Source organism: Anguilla anguilla, chromosome 10 (assembly GCF_013347855.1).
Source record: "Anguilla anguilla isolate fAngAng1 chromosome 10, fAngAng1.pri, whole genome shotgun sequence".
In the NCBI taxonomy this organism is placed as follows: Eukaryota; Metazoa; Chordata; class Actinopteri; order Anguilliformes; family Anguillidae; genus Anguilla; species Anguilla anguilla.
Window position 1 is genome coordinate 37808350 of NC_049210.1, and position 20051 is coordinate 37828400.

Below are 20051 nucleotides of genomic sequence, written 5' to 3' on the forward strand. Positions count from 1 at the left end.
TGAGGGGGCGGAGCCTGAGGTTTACCTGAGCACCATTGGCTGCAGGGCCTGGGAGGCCAGCCTCTCGAAGGTCCTCTGCAGGGGCGGGTGCAGGGGGTGGTCCTCGTCGCCGAGGGCGGAGCTACAGCGCTGGAGGAGGCGGGAGTGCAGGCCCGCCTCGCAAAGGACCTGCTGGTTCCGCTCCGAGTGCACCAGCAGCTGCAGGATGTTGGCCACCGCCAGCTGCAGGTCTAGGGCATGCTGGGAAAAGTGTGGCCAGGAGGCGTGGTCAGTCTCACAGCCACAAACAAATATCTCACAGCCACAACATCCCCCACCACCACAGCACAATGTCTTTTACCCATGTTTGTGGCTATTACAATGCACTTACAGTAGCCAGTCAGCATAATACGCTACTTGTGTCTAAAAACAATAATGCTAAAAGCTTTTGCACAAGCTCAAGTTCTTAGTAAATCAGGCCCAATGTGTTTGTTGTCAATGTGTTGTGATCAGTAATGACCACTAATAGTGCCGGTACACTTTGTGTAGCATAACATCAAGACAGAGTAAAAAAATAACTATTCTAGTAGAATGCTTTGTTGACTACAGTAGGGGGTTGGTCAGTCGGTGGATGTCAGAACTGAGGTTTAATTGTGGATAGGTCTAAGGTCTAAAGCTGTACGCTGTGGAAACACTAGGCGGGAGGTTGTCCTGGAAACGACGCTCGCCATCTGCGCCGGATCTTTGCTTCGAACGCGGGACACGAGAGGTGGGGGTGGGGGGGGGGGGCGGCGGGAAGTACCTCGGGCTGGGTTTCGGAGCTGACCGAGGCCAGCAGGTCCAGCATGGCCAGCCCCGCCCCGGGGTGGATGACCACGGAATCCGGGGCATGCTGGGAAGGGTTCGCCGCGTGGACCTTCGCCTCCGCCGCGGCTTTGGTGGGCAGCGACGGCAGGGGGGCGGACGATCCGTGATAGCCGTGTCTGCAGGGAAACGCCGTAGGGTTCAGCGTTTACAGGAAGTGACCTCAGACGCAATGCAATAGGCTCACACAGCTTACACACTCAGCCTTTCAGTCTCCTACATTACCTTTCTGGATTTAAATGCCACTTCAACCAGCCATTTCTAATTGAGAAAAATAACTTGGCTGAAATAAACAGAGTGAAGACATTTTAAATTACTGTGAAATTATTTGAAGACGCACTTTTCGGAGAAAAGCGACGGTGTGAAATTAGTCCACGCTCCACAGAAAAACCGGTTTGCGTCGCCCCTTCTCTTGGCGCGGAAACGGGGGAAGGGGGCCGGACGACGCGGCCGCAGGAGCCGCCTGATTGGACGAAGCGGGACTCCTGCGGTTTCGCCCGCTGTGGGCTCTATGCGAACCCGTCACGCGCTGCGAAATTTCGCGGCTGATCGTCTCTCCCGCCTCTGAGCTAGCGAGCCGGCCGCGCCCGATGCTAATGCGGCCTGATGCTAACGCGGCGTGTGGATGCGTGCAGGGCTTTGTGGGGTGCGCACTCATGGGCAGAAGGGAGGTTTAGATACCATGTGCGTTAGCGGCTAAAGCTCCTGAGGAAGAGTTCTGGCAGGCGTCAGCATGGCCGGGGGGGGGGGGGGGGGGTTCAAATGGAAAGCAGCTCGATCAGACTAAACTCACTGATCCCAGCCAGAGGGAGGAGAGGAGAGGAGGGGAGAGGCAGGGAAAGGAGAGGAGAGGAGAGGAGAGAGGAGGGAGGGAAGCAGAGAAGAAGGTAGAGGACAAAGAGAAGGAGAAAAGAGGGAAGGAGAGAGGTAAGAAGAGGAGGGGAGGGGAGAGAAAGAGAAGTGGAAAGGAGGGAAGTGAGTGCAGAGCGCAGTACCTCTTCCTGGAGAGCGCTGGTGTGCCCCAGGGGGAGGGCAGAGAGGTCTCCAGCGTCAGGCAGGGGGGCAACTGCTCAGCGCGGCTACTCACACACACCACAAACGCACACGACAGACACGCATGCACACACACAGACACACACACACGCATGCACCACACACACACCACACAGACGCACACACGCGCACACACACACCACACACACACACACACACACACGCCCGCGCACGCACAGCAGAGGCCAGCCAGGCAGTGGCGGAGGTTAGAGGGAGGGAGAGAGAGAAGAGGGAGCGAGGCAGTTAGTCGCAGTTGAAACCAGAGCTCAAAGCAGAGAGGAGAACTGCAGCAGAAGCACATGCATAAGTCTGTCTGTCTGTCTGTCCATCTGTCTCTCACACACACAGACACCCTCACGCACACACACATTGGCACACACGTAGCCAAAAAATCAACGTGCAAGTCAAAGTCTTTACCGCACAGACTCCATAGATAACACATGAAAACGGATGCTTGTTCCTCCATATTAATCAAGAGTGACTTTCAATTAATCCTCACAAGAGGTGATTTCCCTCCGACTCTGGCAACCACCAGAGTCAGGAGGGGCTGGCCCCTGACCCAGAAATGCAGGAAGTGGCGCAGGCCGTATCAATGCATCACCAGCCTGCTTAATGACGGAGACACCGCGACCTGCTCCGGTCCCAACAGCGCAAAGGAGGGCGCAGCAAACGATTTACAATCCGACAGGCGTCGCAACGGCACGCATTAAACAAGAGAACAACCGGTTCTGGAATCACAGGACCTGAATAACCGTCAGTGTGTGTGTGTGTGTGTCTGTGTTTTTTTTTCCTATCGAACACAGGCAGTGTCTCGGAAATAAATGCGAGGGCTAATTGATTTTTCTCCTTTAATGCCTGAGGCTCCAGGAGCTCTGCAGGGAACTTGTGCTTGCAGGTGAAATATCTTCACTTCCAGCAGAGCCGCAACCAGCCGAGCACAGGAAATCAAACCAGGCAACCAAAGAGGAAGTCGATAATCATTTAGAAAACCTGACAGAGAGTCACAGGGTTCTATAAGAGCTTTTATACTACCTATACCGCCTTCAGCCGAGCACCTTCTGTTTGAGTCACAAAATGCCATTGAAATAAACACTCCAAATGTAATCTGTAAATGTAACACTTTATAGGTTAAGACAATGACAATGTTAATGTCACCCATTAAAACCATCACAGGATTTCTAACCAGACCATGGAAGAGCTTACATTTAGTACGAATTACCTAGCTAGATCCATCAAATATTCATTCTTTACGATTATTATTTTACTGCCCCAGCTTGAGATGTAGACACTTTTCATTTTATTGCTCGTTACTTTCGAGAGGGAGATAAAACAATGGTGTGAAGACATTCAGTTTCACCCACAAACATTGACAAACGCATTCAATCCAAGGCCAGTGAAACAGAATTACTGAGCACCATTGAAGAAACTGCCACAACGAAAGCGCAAGTTTATCTGCGTGGACAAAGTGAAATTATTTGACAGGCGTACGCTTCGTGCGACACAACAAAATCCCGAAGGGCGAGGAGGAAGACGAGCCGGGTTTTCGGCTGACGATACAGCGCGGCCCTTTCATGAGTCACCGCGCCATTTTGCCAGCCGAGCCGCGGGCGAAGCCCTTTCTTCTCTGTCCGCGTTCCTACGCCAGCCCTGGCTCTGATAAGACTTCCCGTGACTAACCCTCACCTCCTCTGTCTGTTACGGCACAAAAAAACGACAAGGTTTACAGGAAGCGGGGGGGGGAAGCTAAATATATCCCAGAGACTGCATTTTCAGAGAGGAACCTGCGCCAAGCACAGGTGCCCTCATTAAGAACTTCCTTCGATCGATGGAGAACCTCTAACTTCCCACTTCAGGTGTGAGATGTGCTTGAGGGAGCCTATCTCTATTTAAGAGGCTTTAATCGCAAGATAAGCTCAGTTGAGTAAACTTAACTAGAACTTAATTAATTTGTGCTCATGTGCTAGTTTGTGTCTAGTACTTCTCCCGTTTATCTTTAAAGGTTTCTACTGTATTGTTCAAATCTCCACAGGGACTAAAAAGAAAAGTTGCCTCAGAGCTACCTGTGGTGCAACAGACAGGACGCACTGAAGTCCAGAAAGAAAAGGAAAAATTGTCCCTGTCAAATAAATACACAAATCAACCAAAATCAAACGCAAATACTGCTTGTTGTTTCACTGAAGGGGAACTAAAAAAAAAATCCTTGTGAAGACATTCAGTTTCACTATCGAACACATTTGAAAAGCAAAAGGTGTAAAAGTGCAATCAGTCCAAGATAGGAAATACAGGTGTGTCAACAAAAACTTTATCAACACAGCAGCCACACACCAGTCAAACAAGTGAAACAGAATTCCTGAAGAAAAAAACCCTGCTATATCCTATATAAAAGCTTATCTACACAGACTAGACACAAATACTCTTGTACAAACAAAATCCCAAACTTCCTGGACTTTTTGTACAAAAAACAAGGCTCAAAGCTGAAAAGCAGACTGTTTGGTAACTGGAGTAATGTATCACGGGCCCAACAGCGTCAATGTTGACATTGTGCACTGTCCCTGTCGAATAAATAAGCAAAATAAAATTCTGAATGAAAACGTGACCGAATACAAACCAGATGTACCCTCCACCCAGATGTGACTCACACAAGTATCTAATCTGCTACCCTTGGAGACATTAACATATGATCTCCATCAAAAATCCACACAATTTTGGAAGCTCTGTTCACATCTTTGGTTATATCTGGAAAAGGCTCTTGAACCATGTAATATGTGCCGTGGAATACCTTAAATATTGCCTTCCTTCTGTCATTGCTATCTGTAAACCTAATGTATTGTGTGGTTTAAAGATCTTATACAGTCCCAATTTAATTCTTTTTTACTTACTCTATTTATTTATTTATTTATTTATTTATTCTCCTCCCACTTGCCTTGCCCCGTTCCTGTATGTACTGAGGAACTGACTTTAACTGCTACACACTGAACTGGTGCACAGCGATCTTACTGTAACCCTGTGAAATCCTAATAAAAATATAATTGAGGAAACACCACCGAAACTAAGAAAAGGAAACCTAGTGTTGACTGGCCTGCGAGCTCTCCAGGGAGGGGAGGGGTCCTACCTGTCGAAGGAGTCGGTGGCCATCTTGTACAGGTAGACGAAGAGACGGCTGCAGTGGCGCAGGCGCGGGCAGACCCCGTCGGCGGGGAGCGGCTCGTCCTCCAGGAGCCTCTGGAAGGGCCGGGCGTTGGAGGGCAGCGCCCCGGCCGAGCCCGCCACCTTGCGCCCGTCCGAGAAGCAGCCCAGGAGCCGCACGGCGTCGGCCAGCTTGTCGTACTGCACCTCGGTGCGGAAGAAGTGCGAGTTGGCCGGCTCGTAGCGCATGGCGGCCGTCAGCGCGCGGAAGACGGCGTGCAGCAGCTCGAACACCTGGTTCTGATTGGCCCTCTCCCAGCCGTTGCGCGGCGGCGAGCACAGCGACGTCTCCATGGCCACCAGCAGGGAGGTGAGGTAGACGAAGCCGCCCACCTTGCGGAAGACGGTGCGGGTACGGTGGCTCTCCCTCAGGACCGCCAGGAGGGCCTGGAGCGGCGGGGGGGGGGGGGGGGGGAGAGGAGGAGGAGGAGGAGGGAGAGGGTGAAGATTAAGGGATGAGATGGCTTGGTCCGTTGGGTTTGCTATACTCAAACACGAACGCAATCGACCGCAGTATGACTCAGCATTGACACCTGCGTCCTCCACACAAGCCTGGCTCCCAGCACGGTTAGCCTTTTTATATATTAAAGCTGCTCCCCTGTGATCTGAACAAGCGACGTTTGAGCGAAATAGCCAGGCTACCTTTTCTTATATAAAAAAACAAAAAACAAAATGGCAGTTATTGACTGCTACCGGAAAATCTCCCATACGTGATAAATAATAATTGGAAGGAAGGTAGCAGACTGATTCTTTTCCCTTGATGATTCATGGCAGGAAAAGCAGAGTGATTACAGGCTTAATCGCTCTGAGCTGCACCTGAAAGAAGCAGCTTCACACTGAGTAGAGAAGACCCACACTGTAGTCACAGAATGAAGCATTTTACCTTTCACAATCATTATTAAATTACTGCAACATTACAGCATAAACATGCGTGTACGTGTGTGTGTGTCTGTATGTCTGGACGTTATTTTCCAGTTTCAGGAGACCTTACAAGCGTAGAATAGCACAATAAAAATAAATTTACAGGAGAATGCCACACATCAAGGGATCTTTTTATGCCAGTAGCTTTTGAAAATTTCCATTTTCTCAGGCTAATGAATTCCATTTGAGTGAGAAGTCTTCTGAAGACGATTTTGGCAGCACAATTAACAGTAATCATCAAACAAAAAATATAGATTTTCAATATATTTTCACAAAAAGACAGGTGTGAAACAGAGGACAGGTGTCTACAGGGGACAGGTGACTATACAAAATCTGTCTAGAGAGGACAAGGGGTTAAAGAAAACAGACATCGTGTACACATGGGACAGGTGCTTACACTGGACAAGTGATTACACGGGACAGGTGCTCATACGGGTCAGGGGTGTGCACAGAGGGGGGTGTGGCAAGGCGCAGGGGCGGGGCCAGGGGCGGGTCAGCCTCTCACCCTCAGGATGTCGGTTTTGAGCTGCAGTTCGGTGGGCGGGGCAGAGTGCATGAGGCCCAGCAGGGTGCCCATGTCGTCGTCGCCGCTCGGCGACAGCACCAGCTGCTGGATGATCATCAGAGCGTGCTCGCGGCACTGCCGGTACTTCAGAATGTTATGGACACACCGCGCTCCGCCAAACTCCCGAAACAGACCTGCCAGAGAGGGACAGAAACAGCAATACAGGAAAAGAGACAAACAAGCAATTAGAGGAAGAGCGATCGAAAGGGCAATACACAGAAGAGAAATATTAAAGAGAGGGAAAAAAAGCTATTATGGAAAGGGAGATCGAGAGAAAGTCGGAAAATAGAAAACAGTAAAATCACTCAGGTGAAAAAGGGGTAATTGTGATTCTTAGAAAACCCCGTCAGCTGACGTGAGGCAAACCGGAGGCTAAATTCGGTAGCGTAAATCTCACTCTCGAAATGGAGGCATTCGTGACAGCACGAAGCAGAAGAGAGAAAATCAGAGGTGTGCTCTCCACAGCCTGACACGGCACGCCGAGCAAACACACACAAAAAAATGCAAATAAAATGTAAAAAACGCACAGTTTTCAAAGAAAATGGCGGTAATCTATGCAACACACTTGGAGGGAGCACACACTGCTACTTCAGTATTAGTGCTTCTATATAATAGGTGCTGATGAAATTCTGCCACTATGCTATTACACAAGCCACAGAAAGGAGAAGAGCAAGAATAAGAACAAGATGTTATTTTATTCAACAGCTTTTCTTTTACTGTGCTTTCCAAATAAAAAAAAAATAATGATAATAAAAAGTCATTTTTGCCTCCACTACAAAATGAAATTACAGTGGAGGCAAACAAAAGAAAAGACAAGAAAAGACCAACGACAGAATTATTTCAGAAAAGAACATGCATTCATGCAGACGAGAGTAAGAGCTGGCACAAGAACAGCACACACAAGCATTACTCTCACAAAAAATTCTACTAAGATACTCTATTCCATACAACCAAAAAGCAAAAATAATTAGCCCTGGAAGAAGTTTAATTTATGCATCTTTAATATATTCTGTGGGTGGGAGATTGCAACTGCGTATGAGGGCGTTCACTCTGCGTTTTTACTGAGCTACTCAACACTAGACCTAAAATATGTATGCCAGCTTCAGAAAAACCACTTCGTCACCTGCGCAGACAGATACAGAGTACGTCAGCGCATAGCTGAAGACAGAGAGAGAGGCCTCGAGATAAAGTATGAACCGGAATATTCTAGAAGCTCCACGTGCAACAACCAAGCCCTAGGTGTAGAAAACGTGTTCGATATCCCGTCTGGTGAAAACAAAAATGCACAAATGCCTTCTTTCAAAAGGCAAGGACAGCTTTTTCAAAGAACGATTCAAAGAACAATTTCTTTCATTTCGTTATATCGGAAGTGCAGACATTCTTTCCCCGCGTACGGCACACGAAAGACTACTTTGAAATAATCAGCACAGTCATTATGTAAATACATAGGCTTAGGTGTGACGGTTATTCAGCGTAGGTGTAAATGAGGGCTCGCCTTCCTGTTAAAATAGACTTATTACAGCGCTAATTACAGGTGTGTTCGGGTTTCATCTAGAGATTACACCGCGTTCAAAATGCGGTGCCGGCTGGAACCTCTGCAGAAGCTAACGGTTGCCAGTTTAAGGACAACAGGCAATGTGACACAGCAGTATTTAATGTGCCACAGTTTACAGCCAGATTCAGAGGCAGTAGCTAAGAAAGAGAGATTAACCTGCAGTGACAGGCCACTGGCTGAACCCGATACTGCAGTGAATCTTAACACCACTGTGGGGGGGTGGGGGGGTGGGGGGGGTGGTGGTTGTGTGGGAACATTTGTTTGCAGTCTGACCGCCAAGCATCCCGTTTGGGTTTGTGGGAAGGGGGGGGTGGGGGGGGGGGGGGGTTGAGTGACAGCACAAAGGAAAGCGCTGTGTGAGCCTGGTCCCCGGGGGATGGATGCTGTTTTTTTCTCCCTGGAAGAACAGAACAGGCCGGCTAGCCCCTGGCTTCAGCTCGAGGAAAAGGGCGGGAAACGAGGGCGAGGAGGGGAGAGCGTCACGCCGATATCTCGGGGCTGTCTGCAGGCATCGACGGCGGTGCTCAATGGCGGAAACCACCATTGGTGTAACCTCCGCCCGACGAGTCCTTTGTCATTCCCCCCTCCCGACTTTCCGCCTTTATCGGTCAGACAAAGAGCCCCGCGGATGACACCGGCGGGCTTCGGGGATTACGCGGCTGGCGCATCCGCGGGGTATCAGGGGATTCCGTCGGGATTAAGGCCCGCGTTAATCCCGGGGTGCGGATCCGCGCAAGGCGCCACAAAGAGACGGTTTTTGAGGAAGCCTGGCGGCTGAGGATTTGGTGGAGGGGGGTGGGGGTGAAGAGCGCACCTGCGTTGGTGTTGGAGCCCTGGAGCAGGACGGTGAGCGTCTCCATCACCAGCCAGGCCAGCTGCTTCTGCTCCTCCGCCTGGTTGCTGTTCTTGGTGCCGCCGGAGGCTGGAGGGAAAGAGTCACAAGCGTGTGATGGACAGCACAGCCCTCCACTGCCCTGGACCATCTGTGAGTCTGTTACTACTGGCCTGAATCACAATGACTTCCACAACCCGCTCAAGCATCTTTCACTAAGACCTGGGAGGATTGTTCCACATCTGTGCACAAAAATACACAGCTAAATTTGCATTCATTCCCAAACGCTAGCCTAGTGATTTACAGCAAGAAAACAAAACAGCAAAAGTAACTGACAACTCAGACGATCCACAGCCAGAAAAAAATCTCGGTTTTCGTAACATTAAATAGATCAACGTCAGCCTGTCTCATGATGGAAGTGCGGAACCTTCCGGAAGCTCCTCCTCACCCTGCTCGACGTGGGCCTGGGCGGGGTCCTTCATCAGGGCGGCGTACTTGTGCAGCAGGTTGACCAGGACCTCCAGCAGGCCCACCTCGCGGAAGACCTCGCTGAAGACGGGGTCGTGGCGGGTGAGCTTGAGCAGGGTGCGCGTGGCCGTGATGCTGCACTGGTACGAGGTGCTGGACTTGAGCAGCACGCTAATGCTGAACAGCTCCTTGCAGGGGACGTAGTTCAGGCTGAAGACCACGAACTCCAGCAGCTCGAAGTACTTGGCCTGGGCCTCGGGGAGCCGGGAGATCTTGTCGGCGAACTGGGACAGCGTGTGCTGGGTCTCCAGGATGAAGTAGTTGGCCCGGTCGGCCATGTAGATGTTGCCGATGGCCTCCAGGATGGCGCGGGTCAGCCGGCTGCTCTTGGCCTTCAGGAAGGCGTTGTGGAGCACGGAGAAGGCCGGGACGTTCCTCACCGCGTGCCCTGGAGGTTCCGCATGGCAAGAAAAGGGTCAAAATATCAGACATGCTCTCCGTTCAAGAACAAAAATCTTCACAAACATGCTACAGCACAGTAATATGGACTACTGCACTACAGTCAAGTGTCTTTTGAGATCTGAACCAACATCCACACTGTAAAAGGATCATAAAAGAAATGAACGCTGTAAGGACAAAGAAACCTTATGTCAGAAACCCACAAGTCCTCAATCAGTCCCTGCAGCATTGAATTTGCTGATCTACCGATATCCTTCCCAACGGCCATTTCCACAGGAAAATTAATCCGTCATTCATCGCTCATGCAAAGCAGCCATTCAGGCTCTAATGTGCTTCGCTGCACACGAGCATGGACACACACTGCGGTTCATTTTGAGGTCTTCATCAAAGGCGTCCGTGCCAGGGGAACCTGAAGTGACAGGCCGTGTAAACGGACTAATCCGCCGCTTGTGGGTGTGCGAATCTCCCACGGAAACGTCGCGGCACGTCTCCCTCCTGAACGCCGCGGAGAGCGGAGAGCTCGTGCTCCTGGCCCGACGCGCAAAGCCACCTGCGCCTTATCAGACCCAATAAGTCCCTTCCTCTTAATTAAGCTCCTGTCCTCTTTATTTCTCCTGGGGATTCCAAGCACTTCCTGATAAGAAAAGTAATCAATTCACAGAAGCCAAGGTGGACCTGGTTCAACTACCTTGTTAAATGATGGCTTAAAGTCATTCAAAAAAGACTATTAGATAACAAAATAGCAGCTAAGAGGTCACACACGTAGAGGGTAACTCTACAGAGTGCCCCAAGGCTAAAAACACCAAGAGAATAAGGAATGTTCACCACACCCTAAACAGCTACTGGCACAGAGTTAATCCTGGATAAATGCACTTCTTTAAAACTTCACACCATCGCCCGCGTGCTGGAAAATGGCTCAGAAAAAATGGCTGCAGGACCGTTTACTGCGTGGAATCACCAAACGTGATTATTTATAAAATATCTAGCCCTAGTGCTACAACATGTGTTATTATAATTCTTCTGATTGGGCTCCATTCCACCAAAATTGTCTCGATTCCACACAAAAACAGACGACAAGGCACAACAACAATTTTGGAATTGGGAATCAAATAAATGTTAATTTAAGTTAAAAATAAAACCTTTGTTTAGCTTCCCAGAAAAGACACACACAGCCACACACACACACACACAACAAAAGGTATCCCTGCTTCTCAGAACAGCAGTTAAATAAATGTGGTACATGGCCATGTATACAAGGGATACAGCTTTACCCTCCACTCGTATACAATTCTATATAAAATTGAACTTCTGCAGTTAATCTGTACTTATTAGAAACTCGCTACTCTTCAGAAAAATAGATTGGCTTGTTTTCAATACCAAACAGGTTGGAATTCAGAATAAAATTCTAAATTGACATCTTACATAATTCAGGTCCTGGATTTTTGAACAAGGCCAACATTCGATGAGACCTTTTGACACCCCAGTAGGTTCTGTTTACCAAAGGTCTATGTTTTGGCACACGGCGGGTTCAGGAAATGCGACGTCGGCGGCGTGAAGCCCTGCCGGTACTGACCGTTCCCGGAGGGCTGTGGGACCACGAACCCGGGCAGGAGGAAGGGCGCCCCCGTGGTGAGGCCCCCCCCCGGTTTGAGGTCGCTCACGCCATACGTGGTGAGGGCCGTCACCAGGTTCACCAGGTCCTTCAGCGCGTCTTTGGCGTCGTCCTCTTTGGCCTGCTCCAGCCTGCAGAGACCGCGCGTGTGATTAGCGTGCGCGCACCCGCACACAAAGGGCTGCAAAACACCACCCCGCTAACCGCCATCTGTTCACACTGACATTGCCTCTTCTAAAAAAATACATGAAAGTACAACACGGAAGATCTGAATATCTTTAGCCTTTGTGACTCGACCAGTACAATTAAAACATCCATGTCCTTCTTCTTGACTCTAACCTCGAACCAAAGCACAATTCTGTTTGTTCCACAAAAGAAAAATATTCACCATGACCATGGTCAATTTCTAAAATTGCATTCACACAAAGCTAGTTAGAATGTAGTTCAGAGGGACTTTCCATCTCAAAGAAGGTGGAGACACCTTTTATAGGGGATTCTCTGACCCCAATAAAAATAACAGTTAGAAAAGTGAAACAGGATATGAACGGCTAAACACAAACAAAAGCTTGTAAATGAACATGTTCAACTCCAGAAGCCTTTTAGCCTTAGTGCCCCCCTCGCACCTGAGCATCAGGTCGCAGAGGAAGGCGTATCCCTGGCACACGCGGAAATCGTCCAGCAGGGTCTGGGACACGTCGCTGGAGTCCTTCAGGAAGCAGGAGAGGCCGGCGAACATCTCCACGATCTCCAGGGGCGAGAGGTCGTCCGACTGCTGCATGTTCTGGACGCATGTGGACAGGCACTCTTTCTCTGCGGAAACAACGCTCCGCGTTACATTTTTCACGCAGTCGTAACACAAAAAACAAAATGGCGTAATAGCAAAACGGTTGAGAGGAAATGTACTGTAGCATATCCCTTTGAAAACGTAACAGCCTGAGGTGCCGGCAATAATCGACTGCATGTACTGCAGAACTATTTCATGTTGAAAGAGCTCCCTAAGGACATCACACAGTATTATAAAGAGTTGATTTCTCACAAATGAGCAAGGACACAAACATATATGTTTGAGTGTCTGCCCCAAGTGTAATCCACCAAGTCCATAACTCTAGTGTCATAGCATTTTAATATTGCATTTTGTCCTCTGTGCGAGCACGTCCATTTTTCCGGAATTTTCTTTCCCCTCCCAGTGTGTAACAGCCACTAGAATTGATACCATGATACACTGGCTGCCCGTGCAGATTACTGTCACAGCTAAACGCAATCCAACACCTGCAGGTGTTTTCCAGATAATCACCTATCCAACTGGATCATCTAACTACACTAACAAACACAGCCTCCAATGCAGAATCCAAAAGGAAGCTGTTTGAATTGTAATCATAGGTACATATAAAAAAAATACCATATGGCAGTGAGTCCCAGACGTTCTGAGTCTACGCCAATTAATGAATGCATTTACTGGTGACACACTGCTTGCTAAAGCATAGCCTGACATATGTTACAATATTATGAAATTAACTTATAAAAAAGTATGTCAGATCGACTGGCTGCAGAGGGTGTAACAGGTGCAGTGTTTCATTTGGCGAGTATGACCGCTAACGCAGAAGCGCACCGTGGATGTATTTGACCACGTTGACGCTCAGGCCGTGGCGGGAGATGGTCATGAGCACCTCCCCGGCGCTCCTCCTCCAGGGCAGGTTGTGGGGGGGGCACCAGGAGGTGATGGCGCTGAACAGCAGCTGCAGGTCGTCCTTCTGGGCCAGCTCCTCCGCGGGGGACACGAAGCTGCACAGCTTCACCAGGATCTGGCAGCGGAGAGTGGGGCGGAGAGAGGGGCGGGGTCACGTCTCACATGGCCCACTCCTCAACTCAACAACCTCCCCCTCAGGGTCTGAAGTGTTACTGAAGCTTGTGTTCTACACACATCTCAACAAATTCACACCGGGTTTAAAGGAACACATGCTCAGCTTCTATTTAAGGGTATTTTTATACACTTTGGTTTCACCATGTAGAAATTACAGCAAACAGTTTTTAAACATAGCGCCACCATTTCAGGGCACGATAATGTTTGTAAAATTTTATTGTTACCTAAATGAAAGTAGAGCCAAATTAATGAAAAATATGCATTTGTCCCAAACATTATGAAGTTAACTGTATCAAATATCCCAGATAACCCATCTTGAGCTCAAAGGAACAGGGACCTGCAGTTTAAGATGATGCCCATAATGAGGTCCAGTTCTCCCCCTCAGCTCTGGGTCGAACACTAAACCGTGGCACGCGGTCGGCGCGACCGCAGTCTTACCTGCACGAAGACCTTCTGCAGCAGGGCGCGGCGGTCGGCCAGGGGCAGCTCGGTGGGCGAGGCGCTCGCCGCCTCGGGCGTGTGCGGCAAGTCGAAGAAGAGGTACAGGCACTTCACCAGCGTGGAGGGCACCGACATGGTGGTCATGCAGTCCACCGTTTTCTGCACATAAAACACGGGCCACGAGTGGGTCAGAATTATATGAGACTATACACAGCCTGTTAGGTCCTATAAGCGCATAACTACAGACAGTTATGAGTATGCTGTAAAACTGCTTACATTTTGTATGTGTGTGTATGTGTGCGTGTGCGAGTGTGTGTGTGTGCGTGTGTGTGTGTGTGTGTGTGTGTGTGTGTGTGTGTGTGTGTGTGTGTGTGTGTAAATCGAGCCCAATTCACTTCCCACTATTCACATCTTGGTTTTGTAATGTCTTACCAATGGCCTTGGTTACTTAAGGGTGTTTGTGTTTTTTAAATATGCCTGATTCTAAGTTCAGAACGTCTCATCCAGTGTTTCAGACGGCTCCCTTAAAAACGCACACCATTGTGGAAATTAGAGTGTTCCTGCTATCCCGCTTATTTAATTAGTATCATTATATTAAGCCGTGCACTTAGGGAAGATTGAACAGATGTCAGAACTCCTAGTCGCGCGAGCTTGACCGCGAGGCAAAATGTCGTCTTCCCCAGAGGCGTCTGTCATTCTAACGAGACGCGAGGCGCGGCCGTAGCCCGGGTAACCCACAGCGCGGCGTCCGCTCGCCTCCGTTTGCCGATCCGGGGAAAAGCGCAGCGCCGTCGGCTTAGAGCTCATCCGTGAAGACGAGACGCGCTTTTCGCTTTTCTTCATGGCTCGGCGACGCCGCTTTCTCACACCTCTTACACAAAAAGCCTTAAGATTGATCGCCATTTCTGAATCTCTCGAAGCTTACCAAACCGACGCAGCTAGCGCATCGGCGCATCTAATCCGGAACCGGGTCCCGGCTGAGAAAAATAACAAGGCGCAATCGTAGCTCTCGACACACAGCTCAGTAAACACAGAGGAACACAAAAATGCTCTTTCTGCTTGTCAGTGAAAGAACGTAAAGCACTGTAAATGGTGATTATCTGGACGTGTGCCAGGACAGACTTACAGAATGTGAAAACACCTGCCGTATACATCAGGCTTTACTAAAATTTTAATTATCAATAAGCCAAAATCACCCTGTCACGCAGAGTTTGATTTCTGAATGAATCCAAAATGCACTACAGGTTTTGCTTATCTTCTACTCGCTTAACGATGGATCTCTACGCTGATAGAAAACCGCACATCTCGAGCCTGTTTTCCCCTCAAGGTTACGAGCCTCGGGGGGGGTTTGGCGGTAAATCCGTGCTTACGGGAGGAGACGGGCCGACAGGAGGGGGTTAAGTGCCGGGGAGAGACGGAATAATAACGCCGCGGCTAAACAAACCGGGGAGCGGCGGGTCAAGGTTACTTCTCCCCTCCGCGGCGGGGCCGCGCAATTACGGTGTCAGCCGCGGAGAAATTACACCTGACACGCCGAAGGGGGCGGGGGGGAGCGTCTTCATTTTCTGAGGCGAGGGGAGAATAAAAAAGAGAGAGAAACCGTCCGAGGTAACGAAGCGAGGGTGGACGCTGAAAGGGCCGGCCTTTTTTTGGGGCGTGCGCTCGGCTCTTGTCCCGCCCACGCTATCGGGAGGGGGGGGGGGGGGCGTCCAGAGCGGCCTTTTGTCTGCATACCGGGGCCCGTAATACTAAATCCACAGCCCCCCCTCCGTCGCATACAAAGGGAACTGGACTTAGGAAATACTGCCTTGAAGCAGTGCTGTTGCACTAGATCTGCTGTTGAGTCAGCATCACTTCACACAGGAAGCATAAGAGAGCGGTAAACAGCCTGAGATGTTTCTTTAAGAAATGAGGTCACACCCCTTTGGGAGGCTCCACCCCCACAAATAAGAGAGAAAGGAGTCAGCCAACAAAGTGGCTCAAGGGGCCAGGGGAGAAGAGGGTGACTCACCAACCTGAAGTCACGCTGTAGAAACCAGCTCCAAAAAATGGTTGTTATCAGACCCCTCAAAGTCCCACCCCAGTCTATCATCCCAAAAACAGAAATAAGAAATTCCATTTGAAAGCAATAGTAGCAGCCCCTCTGAGGAAAATATAAATCAGAATAAAAACACTTCAGAAAAACATTTGCAGCTTCAATATGTGCCAGAGCCAATGCAAATGCAAATCCTCCCATAACAGAGCAAATAACCAAATTATGAATGAATGAATTGTAATGGCAGTGAGTGCAATCCAGACATAAAGGAAGAATAAGAGCCATACATATTGTTCACAGCATGCTAAGCCATTTACACTTTACCCTTGGCCCCAGCCAAAGGCAATAAACCAGGACTGCCCAACCCTGTTCCTGGAACTCTATCGTCCTGCAGGTTTTCATTCCAAACCTATCAAAGCACACCTTATTCAACAGCTAGAAAGCTCATCAACCTGATTAGTAGAATCAGGTGTGCCAAATTAGTCCTCAAATGAAAACATACAGGACGGTATAACTGCAGGAACAGGCTTGGACAACCTCGGAGTAAGGCATTCACATTTGACCCTTGACCCCAGCTGAAGACAGTAAGCCATTCGCACTTGACCCCTGACCCCAGCTGAAGACAGTAAGCCATTCGCACTTGACCCTTGACACTTCACCCCAGCCGAAGACAGTAAGCCATTTGCTCTTGAACCTTGACCCCAGTTGAGGGGATTGATCCTCACACACCTGTCCAGATGAAGCCAGGAGGTTGATGGTGGTGAGCAGCATCCATCCCCGACTGGCCTCTTCACTCTGATTGACCTCCAGGAACTGGACAATGGCTCTGCTGGCTGCCTCTGCAGAGAAATTACACCCAGTACATTTCAGTTACACTAGAAACCAAAGGCAGAAATGCACCCGTACAGCGGTGCATGCTGGGATGGATTCATTTAAGACGCCAGCCCCTGAGTTTGAAATGAGCAAAATACAGATCCTGAAATCACACTGTCTCTCTGTCACCTAGATCTTTGGCATAGCAGGCAACATGACATGAGGTACTCAATGCACTGAATGCCAAATACCCTTCACACACATAAAATATATGTTGTGGTAACATGATGTGTTACTGTGGCATAGTTTTCATCTTTAGAAATGGTGCAGAACGAAAGCAATTTCTGTCTTACACAGAGTAACAATTCGCAATCTATCCAATTTCAATGAGCCGTTAAACTTGACAATTTCAGGGGAAAAATGTGCACCAGGTCTATATAGCAAGTGTATGCCTTGTGGCATTCAAAGACATGAAAGGGTGGATATCTTTCACAGCTTATAGCAGATGTTCAAAAGCTCTGGAGCCCATATGGACGAGGGTTTTGCTGCACAGGACCTGAGATTTGATCAGTAAATCAATGCCTGATTCTCTGCAAAAACAAGTCACATGACACCTGTGGAGAAAAGACGTCAGCACAGAGAGCCAGAATGGCTCCGACTGTGCACCTCGGTAGACATTTTGGTTCATTTGCCAATTTAATTAAGCGAGTACCCAGCGAAGCAGAACAGGCTAGTGCGCACATGAGAAATATGCAGAATCTGGAACCAAAAATGATCTCTCATAAAGAACATCAAGCTCATAGTCAATGCGGCTGAATTAATTCAGAGCCTATTATGTTGGTTTGTCTGCGCTAAAATAATCAGCAGCAGTCTAAGCTCTGGAGGAATTTAACAAATAAAATCACACTTGACATTTTAAAAAATGAAAAAGAGGCTAAAAGATTACCATGCTTTGATCAGTGAAATGGATTTATTCCGTTCGTAATCCTGATGTGCATTACTCTGAAGCATCACCACATATGTTGGTAATTAGAGGAGAACGACCTATCGGTGACCCCATTTTATTTAAGTTTAACTTGTCTCTTGACTCGCGGTGACAAATCCACGCGGGAAGTAGACTGCAGTCTTATGTAAGCATGCGTTGCAGGTTAAAGCTGTGTACTGGAACCGAATGATGAAGGAGAGGTGGAGGTAGGCTGACACTAAGTAAAATTAAGAAGGAACCAGGGAGCGATGCGTCACAGATGGAAAAGGTCTGACCTTCCCGCAGAGGGAACACCGGGCTTACGGGGCAGATACTCCAGAGGCCCTGCTTTCAGTCTTTAACTCTTTCAGGTGGACGGCACGGACCACCAAAAAACGAACAGACAGGCACTGTTCCGTCAAGCTAGCGCCACGTAGGCTATTAAAGCAGCAGGCCTCTTTCGAATATCTATTCGTTCGTTTATTCGTTCGGTCGTTCGTCCATGGCCAAAGGTCTTTGGAAATTTCCATCTAAACGAGATTAGGTTTTGTTCTCAGAGGAATCGGGGGGGAAACGGGAACAAACTGAATTGACATTTTAGCCTCAAAGCTACAAATAAATTGCCCTGCTCAGGCGCCTGCTCGATTCTGCAGGTGGGAGGACGTGGCGAAGCAGTCAGTGGACCAAGGTGAAACGCACTTGGAGAACCTAAATTAGAACTGATTTTCACCAGACCCTAGAGCACCTTCGAAAAAGCTTTTAACAGGGAGGGCCACAGATCAGAATCCACCATCTAAATCACTTCAGGGCTGATTTAAGGCTTTGGACAGATGAAAACAGTGAAGGAAAGTGTAAGAGTCACGTTTAATATTGCAAACAGTGCTCTCTCTCTCCCCGAGCCTTACCTGTGGACTTATTAGAAGCTCTCCTTCTGATCTCTGTGACCATCAGTCTGGACACCTGAGTGGTGAATTGCAGCAGGTCGGAGAATTTCTCAGTCATAGTTCCGGACGGTGCGTTTCCAAACACCTGAGAGCCAGATGGGGGGAGGGGGGCATATTAGTGTCATCAAGTAAACATTATTCACTGGGTTTAAAATGCCAAATAATCCTTCAGCCCATTATTGTCTAGTTTCCAAACCTCTCCTACCATTGACTTATAATGGCTTCCCTTCAAACAACCCAGCTTGTTTCCATTTCTGGCATGTCGCTAGGGGATTTATAGCCTAACAGAGAGGGAATCCATCACTTCCTCAAAGCCCATCCTGCCTCAAAATTCGCGCACGCTTTCAGATCCTGGTACAGCGTCTGGACACAATGTTATCACAGCGGGACAAGCTCAGCTTGGGAGACCTGTCTTAAATTGAGCTGAGACAGCACTTCGCTGATGCAGCCGAACCGTGCAGCACAGAACCACACGTACAAAAGCAGCTTCAGAGTTATTCGAGGAGAGGACTGCGGAGCTGACCCTTCTACTGACAACCAAATCACATCTTGCAAACGAGCAAACATGCCGGTTAATTTGTTTTTTAAGCCGACCGCGCTCTTTGCAAGTTGGCTAAGCTTGCAGGGACTATTTCAAAAAGTTGCTAACGCTCTCAAAGCCAGGCACAAATTACAGTGAGCACCCAGGAATAGATGTCCCTTCTTGGCTTCGACAACCACGGGCGTCGAATCTGGGCTATTAAGCCGCTGGGCTGAAAATCTGCAGACGGATGAAAAAACGGGAAGACGTAGGAACGGCAGAAGCTCTCGTCCAGCGTCTGAACCAACGCTAGACCGTGAGTGGACGGCGAGTGTTGAGTGATTAATGATCTGATGGAGGGTCCCTGTGGAAGCCATGGCACTCGACTGAGGGCTCTCCAGCTCCAGTGGTGCTCAGGCAAGCACAGGCAGCTCTCTGTTTTCCATATGAAAAAGAACAGCGGCGGTGACTCACGCACTGTCTTCGTTCCACCATTTTAGCTTGAAAAGAATCTATCAAAGGAATGGCATTGCAAAACTTCAAAAGGGTCACCATGGCCCGCTTTATGGTACTCTCACTGTAGTATCTTTGTGAGGGTGTCTCTGTAACAACTGCCATACAACTAAAATTGAATTGAATTTAATGTCTTAGGAACTGCATTGGTTTGAGAAATGTAGTAAACAATTCTGGGTTTCTTCACACCAGGTTTCAACTTTTATAAAACCTTAAAATAATAACACAGATGAACATTCTTTTCAAGTACAACACAAATACTTCACACACAAAAACAATTAAAAATCGCAAGAACAATTATCCAGAACAGTTCCAAGCATGCGTCTAAATCCAGTGTCTAGCTACAAGTATGAGTGACTCATTTGCTAAATTTGTGAGAAGTAGCTTGAGGGTGATTTGCTAATGCCTATTTGTATTTACATTCAGCAAACACATTTGAGACAGTGACTCTCCAGTTATGCCTGCT

The 20051-nt window shown here is 48.7% G+C and overlaps 1 protein-coding gene across 4 annotated transcripts in view; it reads right to left on the bottom strand.

Annotated features, from left to right (window-relative positions):
• wdfy3 (WD repeat and FYVE domain containing 3) overlaps positions 1–20051 on the bottom strand; it is a 74540-nt gene that overhangs the window by 38402 nt on the left and 16087 nt on the right. For 3 of the 4 annotated variants that reach the window (XM_035378516.1, XM_035378515.1, XM_035378514.1), the window contains exons 3-15: positions 18514–18637; positions 16561–16670; positions 13794–13955; positions 13104–13296; positions 12118–12304; positions 11456–11625; positions 9404–9871; positions 8938–9045; positions 6509–6702; positions 5009–5469; positions 1839–1922; positions 782–962; positions 26–240 (exon numbers count right to left, since the gene is read on the bottom strand). In XM_035378516.1, the coding sequence (XP_035234407.1) occupies positions 26–240; positions 782–962; positions 1839–1922; positions 5009–5469; positions 6509–6702; positions 8938–9045; positions 9404–9871; positions 11456–11625; positions 12118–12304; positions 13104–13296; positions 13794–13955; positions 16561–16670; positions 18514–18637 (2657 nt within the window). The remainder of the gene's footprint in view (positions 1–25; positions 241–781; positions 963–1838; positions 1923–5008; positions 5470–6508; positions 6703–8937; positions 9046–9403; positions 9872–11455; positions 11626–12117; positions 12305–13103; positions 13297–13793; positions 13956–16560; positions 16671–18513; positions 18638–20051) is intronic. The other variant, XM_035378517.1, reaches the window with a different exon arrangement.